This window comes from Catharus ustulatus, chromosome 4, assembly GCF_009819885.2.
Source record: "Catharus ustulatus isolate bCatUst1 chromosome 4, bCatUst1.pri.v2, whole genome shotgun sequence".
NCBI classification, from domain to species: Eukaryota; Metazoa; Chordata; class Aves; order Passeriformes; family Turdidae; genus Catharus; species Catharus ustulatus.
The window spans coordinates 11,286,379-11,295,190 of record NC_046224.1 but is presented as its reverse complement, the minus strand read 5'-3'; the positions used below and the strand labels follow the sequence as shown (position 1 = coordinate 11,295,190).

At 38.1% G+C, this 8,812-nt stretch overlaps 1 protein-coding gene across 1 annotated transcript in view; it reads right to left on the bottom strand.

The window, feature by feature from the left end:
- Window positions 1-7,375, bottom strand: part of GNAT3 (G protein subunit alpha transducin 3) — a 29,181-nt gene extending 21,806 nt beyond the window's left edge. Inside the window, exon 1 of the mRNA XM_033058337.1 lies at window positions 7,258-7,375. Within this exon, the coding sequence (XP_032914228.1) occupies window positions 7,258-7,375 (118 nt within the window). The remainder of the gene's footprint in view (window positions 1-7,257) is intronic.
- Between the last annotated feature and the right edge of the window lie 1,437 nt (window positions 7,376-8,812).

Sequence of the window (8,812 nt, the reverse complement as noted above, 5' to 3'; positions counted from 1 at the left end):
TAAAACAAACAAAGTCTGGGTAAAAGTATTAAAACTGAAAAGAGATACTTGAAGTGAATATTAAGTAAATTAAATAAAATTACAGAATGTTTTATTAGCAAGTATATAAAATATGGATAATATTTTGATTTCATCTCTGGTAGATGAGCAGAAAAACATGAACTAAGTACAACCTCTGATAGTGTCCCATTTATTACGTGAACTGTAGCTGCCCTTTCAATGTGTGTTATGACCTGTTGTAAACCAAGTAATCCAGCTCCATGCCCTTTAGCCAGCTTCCATGAGCAACTGGAAAACCAGAGTGTAAGGACTTACATGTGGTCCAGCTCACTATGCTAAGGCAGCACACACATGAGTAAAGATCTTGATATTGTTTTTTGTCAGCTCCTCTGCCATGTGGTCTTCTGCCATGAAGTATTGTGGCTGGAAACAGGAAACCTGCAGAGCAGTGCACCAATTCACCTTGGGAATGATTCTTCAGGAAAACCCCACAGCTGCTGAGGATGTGCAGAGATTTGCTTATACAGGCAGTTGAACAACTAGGGCGTAGGTCTGGCCAGATTATGTACTGCTAATTGACTCTCTTATCTCATGGAAAGTGAGTAATCACAATGCAAAGTATCTCCATTGCAAATTAACAGCAGTGGCTACCATCTTGGGTCAATCAGCATGAGAAGGGTTGGCAAGAGCTGCCAAATAAAGAAATGGATTTTGGAAGCACCTGTAGAGAGGATTTAACTTTGTGAATCCATGGGACAGGATTCACAGAATCAGAGAATATGCTGGTCCTCACAAGACACCCCAAGAACCACACCCGGTGCCAGAGAGCATTGTCCAAACACTTCTTGAACTCTGCAGGCTTGGTGCTGTGAACACTGCCCTGGGAGCCTGTTCCAGTGAGCAACCAGCCTTTGGGGGAAGAACCTTTTCCCAATATCCAACCTAAACCTCCCCTGACACAACTTCGTACTCGTTCTTTGAGTTCTGCCACCGATCTTGAAGTGATCAGTACTTGACCCTCTGTGTCCCCTCATGAGGATTTTGAAGACTGCAATGAGATCTGCCCTCAGTCTTCTCCAGGCTGAACAGATCTCAGCTACTTCTCATAACAATTCCTGACCCTTCATCATCCTTCTGGCCCTCCTTTGGACACTCTCTAATAACTTAATGACTTTTTGTATTGTGCTGACCAAAACTGTGCACAGGACTTAAGGTGACAAATATGCATCACATTTGTAGGAGACTGAACTATTCATTGCCAGAATTTGTGCTTTTTTTCCTGGCTGGCAATATTGTGCCTGATTCTGTACCTGAATCTCCTGGCTGCCAGGGCACTGCTGGCTCACGTTCAGCTTTCCACTGACCAGGACCCCCAGGTCCCTTTCCCCAGCCCTGCTCTGCAGCCTCTCATTCCCCAGTCTGTGCACAGAGCCAAGGTTGCCCCGTGCCAGGTGCAGACTCCAGCACTTTCCCAGGTTGAACTTCATATGCTTGGTGATTGCCCATCTCTCTGCAGAGTCTCACTGCAGGGTCTCTCTACCCTGGAGGGAATTGAAAGCTCATCCAAATTTAGTTTTGTTGGGAAGTTTCCTTAGTATTCCTTCAAGTCCTGCACCCAAGTCATGTAGGAAGATGCTGAAGAGAACCAGGCTGAGGATGGAGCCCAGTGGAACCCCACCAGTGGCAGGTCCCCAGCCTGATGTCCCCCATTCCCTGTAACCTTTGTGCCTGACCTGTGAGCCAGGTGCTCTCCCACTGTGTAACTCAGACATCCTGCTGTGAGCTGGGTGCTTTATCCAGAAGGATCTTGTAAGAGAAAGTATCAAAAGCTCTGCTAAGTACAAAAATATTCATCACTGCTTTTCTCTTTGTAGATTACCTTTTCCCTCATAGTATGGTGTCAAATACTTCCGAAAAAAACAAAATCCAAGGCCTCGGTTTTTTAACCAAGGACTTCTCAGTAAATGGAACAAACTGATTACAGACTTTTCAAACACATTCTGTAAAGGTAACAGTATTCAAATGACAGGGATTAATTTACTCAAATGAATCACAAAAGACAGCAAACCATACTAAAAGCATTTTGTGAGACTCATGATATGAATGGTGAAAAGTGCGAGAGAAAAACAAGCCCATGCAAAATGGGCTGATGCTGCCATCTGCCACAGTTCGGAAAAAATGCAAATTTGTTGTAGATCATTTATTATCCTTTCAGTGACCTTCTGAGGAACTTGGTAAAGCCCTGCCAGCATGGTAGTGTTTGCTGCACTTTTTGTAGGGAAGAAAGGAGGTTGCATTGAGTTTTCGTACATTCACCTCATGGAAAATCTATCAAACATAGTACAGAAATTAACTTTTCTTCCAGATCTGAAAAATGGTGTCAAAATAGAGTGAGAGGCATAATTTTTATCTTTTGGATGCATTTTTCTACCTCTGGTCATCTTAAATTTATGATCTTATAATGCTTTTTTCTAAACAATAGATGACTTTCAGATTTTGACATCACCATGGAGTGTCATCTTAGTCGTATCAGCATTTTCACCCCAGAAGTGGGTCAGGAATAATTTTCTTTGCACCTGCTTTTTAAATTCCTTTTCTTCACCAGGTAGCCTTCTCCTTTGGCCAGTCCCTGATGTGGCAGACCAGGGATAGGGCTGAATTTCCATCTAATGCAGTGAATTTCTACTTGCAGAAATAGTAGCAAAAGGGCATCACAAAAGACCCAATGGGACTACACAGGGAGTTGAACGCATCTTCTTCAAGCCCAGGTTTTCTGAATCATCGACAAACAGTCTTGTCCTGAAGCTCAGAAAGAACTTAGGATTTTGAAAAACTGTCAGCTGTGAAGATTTATAGTTCCACCTGACAGATACTAGTGATAATGTCATCACCGTATTTTATATTTCGCATATTTAAGAGCTAGCTTAAATTTACTTCTCATTTCTGTCTCTGTTTCATTGACATGGATAAGTGCACAGAGAATACTGGAACAAAAGTCTCAGTCAATGCTGAGCATCAAACTGTTCCTGGGAGCTGAAAGATGTTCCCACTTCCAAAACCATTGACACTTGTTCCCAGAGATCACCTCCAGCATGCCACAGGACATGCTGCATTCCCCTTCAGTGAGGTGCTGGACTCTGGCTGGCTGTGGCCTGCATCCCTTCTTGCTCTGGCTATTCCAGAACTGCATCCCACCATGTCCCAAGCCTGCCGTGGTTCTGGGCACCCTGGGACTGAAGAGCAGGCTCAGGAGGAATGGTCATGCAGAGGAGCTGTCCCCCAGCAACTTGACACAAATCTCCCTCCTGCTCTGGGAGTGCTCAGCCTCTTCCCTGCAGGACACTAAAGCATGTAGAAATAGAGAAAACAACAGAGGTGTCTGGAAACCCAGTGACAATATCACAAATCCAAGAGGAAGCTGAGCCCAGGCCCCTGGCTGTGATTTGACATTTTTGTTTTTCTGACCAGAATTTGTTCAAATAGTTGTGGAGAGTACAAGGTTTAAAGATTAGCATCTGCTGAGACATTGAGGAAATTTTTTATATATTAAGGTGTTTTTGTGTCTCAGATAAAGCATTATTATCTCTTTACACTTATTATCGCTGTGGAAGGAATGGTTTAGCATAGAAAATTTTGCAGAATTAATGATAATGAAATAAAACCCCCCTGCTGAATACTTTGTTTAAAACCTGTCAGAAAACCCACTGACAATGACATAAATCAGCAAAAGAGCAGGAAAATAAAAAATTCCAATAAAATCAGAAAATGTTTCACACCTCTGCCTGAGCTTTGTCTGTGCAATTCAGAACTCTGGATATTGGGAGCTAGAATGGAAATTATATCTTCCTGGTCCTCTCATGAGACTCAACAAACTTCGTCTATGAGACAAAGAAACTCAAGAAAAAAAAATCTAAGATCTAACCCTCTTGAGAGAATAAACTTCTTAAATACTGCACCACCCTCCAAAAAAGAAAATCAGTATATTTCCATCAATGAGAATATTGGGTTGTTTTTGTGCCCAAAGCCTATGTTTCCAGGTTAGTTGTTAATAACAAGAAGTCAAGCTTCAGTAGTACACTAACTGATTCATTTAACTGAAGTATCTATACTATAAATTTCTACATTCAGACTACTTAGCAGAGACGTTTTATAGTCAGTGGAGAGAAATATTTACTACACAAAAACTAAGCTGAGCAGCTTCAATTTCTGTTTCCCTGAAGCAGATGCTTTAATTAAATTGTGTGAGTTGTGCTCCGAAAAGGGGCAAAGGGAGATGAGGATGACCAGTTCTGTTGAGGGTGGCTTTTGTCCTGACACTGAAAACTGTAGACAATGAGACATGGAGTAATACTTTGAAAATAAATAAGCTAAACTTTTAATGATTGTTTAAACTGAACTTAAGTTCTTATTTCTGTAAAACATCACTGTGAGCATCACCTACTTTGGCCATATTTGGAACATGCATTGCACTTTGAACGCCTATAAAGTGACAGTTGGCGTCCTGCAAAGCAGCAAACAAACTGCAGGTGATTAGGCAGGCCAGATACACTCCTGATACAAAGGAAATAAAACTTTCACCTTGGAGTTTGTCCCAGACTCATAAAACATCTGATCTTTTTGAAGTCTAAATATGTAGAGACCAGATTTGTGGACCCGTTGGAGGATGGGATGGCTCTGACAGCATGGGAGCACCCAGCACAGGGGACTCACTGCTCCTGGCTCCTGGCCAACTTGTGAGGAACAAATACTGTGTTTGCTTGGATTATAGAATTTTAATATAAAAAAATTGTTCCTTTTTTTTTTTTTCTGAATATAGTTTCTGTTTTTTGTAGAGGGATCTACTGGAGGGTGTAGAGACACTACGCTAGATTTTAAATAATCCTCTCAGAAAAGAGTCAGAATACACTGGTTTTTCACAATTTAACTGTAAGGAAAAACGTGATTACACTGAAAATCTCACGGTACACATATATTTTTTTTCAGAGTATCTTCTACCAGGCTGCCTATTGCAAAAAGATATGATGACATCTGGTCTGAAGCATAAAGGCAACATAAAGTCTATGAAACAGAAAGCTAGGACTAGGTAGGACTAGGCTGGCTTGAATAGAGCTGCCCTTGATTTATGAAGTCTAAATTTTATAAAATTTCTGATATCACCTCAGAGGTATGGGAAGATAACAGGTACAAATCTGAACACAGTAGATTTAATCCTTTCCTATCTGGCCATTTCACACAGCCCCTCTGGAAGGCATGTTATGGTGTCCCTTCTGCACTTTGCTTCAGCATCTCTGCTTCCAGATGTTCCAGAGACACTTTCACTCTGGTGGTTCAACAGGCTCCAAATGAGAGTTTATTCTCCTCTCACTTTTTTAAGAACAAGAAAATTTAAGTAATTAAGAATTTTTTTTTTTGGTCTCTTTAGTATGTTTTTTAATGAAGACTTTATGATCTGTTTTTCAAGAGAAAAAAAGCCTTCCAAAACACTACCCACTGGCAAATTTGAATTTTCATCATGTGTGCTGTGAGTAAAGGAAGATACTGTAAAAATACATAAAGAAGTATTTCAGATCCAAATGACCATCTTGTCTCATGAAGACAGTGCTTGTGTAGCTAATGAAATGGAAATATGTTCAGGTTGGAAATGAACATAACAGAAGTCTTTTTCATGTAGCTTGCATTGTATCTTACTAAAAGTATCTTAAGGCTGATATTAATAGTGTCAGGAGAAGACTGATTATATACATTAGGAAACATTTAAAATTAAATTCCTTAATACTAAATGCATACATATGTTCAGTGGGGGCAGGGAGGGAAATTTACTTGTCCTGCTGTAAAAGAGCCTTCAGTAATACCATAAGGACATAATAGCTTGAAGATAAAACTGCTTAACTTATAAATTCCTCTTTATCTGGAAAATTCTTCTTTATCCTATACATTCTTCTTAAAGGATTTCTTACTTTTTCCTCATGGATAAGGTTGGATAAGGTCAAAGACAGAAAGCTGAATTTGATGGATCCTGGTTCTAACTCAGTGTCCCAATTTTTTTTGTAACAATACATATAATTTACTTTAAATTTATGGATTTTTTAATGAAAATATTGTTCTGGGGATTTTTGACCAACTTAAATTTACCTCATTAGGGGCAATATTTTATATTACTGTGGCACAGAAAATCTTGGTATTTTTGACTGAAAGGCTTTGTAAGCCACAATCCAAATTCTGACAGTACATAGAGTATCAAACTGCTGCTTTCCTATTATTATTTGAGAAACCTGCATATTCTTGTCTTATTTATTTTTGGATAACAAATATTTGATTTTTAACAGGTATAAATAGACCATTTTCATAAGATACAAAGCAACAGAACTGATCTACTTTATCTAAGGGATCTAGTTTTTTCTGAATAAACATCAGTTTAAAAGCATTTGGAAGAACTGCAGTTACAAGAAAGACAAAAAGAGAAACACTCCAATGATCAAAGACTGTTTTTCTATTCATTGGGAGAAACCACTGTTAACTTTTACATGAGGCTGTTAGAAGAAAAATATTAAGACAGTGGTGGTGTTAATGTGCTCTCAGATATTTCTTGTAAACTGCACAGCACCATGGGAAAAAATATGAGAATAAAGCTGTGTCAAGAAAAAGAATGTATTTTCTTTTGCCATTACAGCCTCTGTCTGCTAATAAATTGATCATAGTGGGGATTAGAAGTAGCAGTTTGTGAGAATATTTATCTGTATTCATCCGAGTATTTCTCATTCCTCTCTCCATTATACATCAAAAAAACCATTCTAAATCACTTTCTGCTTCTTTAAAAAATGCAATGAAACACTTTGCAAGATAAACAATATCAATATCTTGTGACACCTGTGGATTTTTTTATGTAACCACTTATTTTACTTAATCCTCCTGCAAATGAATGCATATAGATCCATGAAAAAGAGATAAGAGGGTTATTTTCTGTGTAAGATTGTATCATAACATTTATTCTAACAGCAGGTTTTCATTTCTCAAAGATATACAAAGTCAAGGATTTATAACATTTAAAATTGAATACATGCAATGACACGGCCATTTCCAGCCTATTCCTTCTGACTTCATGAGTGGCCACAACTAGAAAACATTTTAGACATATATTACAGAATTATCTTCAAATAAAATAGTGAGAGGTGAGAAATTCACTGTACAGAAATGTAAACCCAGGGAAAAACAACCCCTCAAGGGAAAAGCACTATGAGCAATTTTTATTCTATTTACCCAACAGGAGTAGTTTGACTGTCCTGGCTTCCCTCTCTGCATCTTCCTGGAGTTTCTTTTCCAGTTCTCTGGACCTTCTGGCTGACTCCTTGCTCTCTGAACTGGCTCCACTGCCCATCTTGAGATGCTAAAAATTCTCTTTATGCAGTTGATTTACTTCTTATCAGAACAGTTGCTTTAGTTCAGAAGGACAACCATCAGTGCTTAAAGAAAATTTTAAAATCCCATTTGACCTCTCTGGTCAGCCTTCAAATAAAACAGTCTTTTTTCTCCTGTCACATGACCTGGAGATGCTGTAGTCAAGAATTTACATAGGGAAACAAAAAGGAAGTATTATGATGTCACAGAATTAAAGCTATCCATTCAAGATCAAATCAAGGTATGCATAGGTCTCTCTTCTTGTTCAGGGAGATTTTGTTTCACACACTCCAAAAAAAAAGTGTAAAATGTCTCGAAACAGGATTGGAAATAACTATAGAATAAAATTTTCAGCTTGTGAAGCATTATGCATGCCCTGAAGCAAAAAACCACAGCATTTACATTTTTTGGTTTTCATCTTCCTCTGTGGTCATAGCTCTAAATATATGGATGTGATATTTTCAAATGACAGAATTTGGATTTACATAGTAAAGACATTTCTTATTTATTATTTTGATTTATTATTTTTGATTTATTAACTAGTATGTGGAATGTTTGCTGCATTTTCATATTATAGCAAGCACATTTATTTTCTTGGAATGGTAAAGGACACCTTACAGTAATTTGTAATGTCTTTGTAATAATTTTGCATAGACATTCCTTGATTAATGTCAGAGTCTGCTATATTTTAAAATTACTTTATTAGCAGTTATCAGTTTTGGCTGAAAACACCATACCTTTTCTCAGGTAAGAGAGGACACAGGTCAGATTCTACCCACTGATGTAATACTTCCATCTTATTTTCTTCATAATGCAATAGTATTATAGAAATATTTTATGTGATATTATGGAAATATGACTTGGCATGTGGTGTCAGAAGTATATTGACAAAATATATCTACTGTAATAGTGTGGCAGTGAAAAGGTGTAGAATTACTGTCAGAACTAAAAGATAAAAATACATTTTTCTTTGCCCTTTCTTTTCAGATTAAGGATCTAAATTAAATAAATGTTACCAGTGTGAAAGACTATAATTCATTCTAGACTTATTCAGTTATAAAGTATTTTGGTTATATAAAAAGCATAACCATGAAATGATATTACAATTCTCCAATTATTCACTAATACTAGGTAATAATGCTCCAACTTCACAGTATGTAAATATATAAAGTTCAACATGAAAATAATGTGTTAAGGGCAAAAGAGGCATGCAGGTTGTTTTGATTCATGTTAGAAGCATTTTTAGGTCAGAAGATAGATGAGGAAGAGGGCCAGAGGCAAACTCATTCCATCCTAGTGAAAAGAAACTTCACCACAGCAGAGGTGTGTGGAGCCCAGGTGGAACAGGAAGGCAGCTGCTACTGGGTGGGGAAGGTGAGAGAGAGCAGAATAAACATCACCAGTGCACTCATGAATT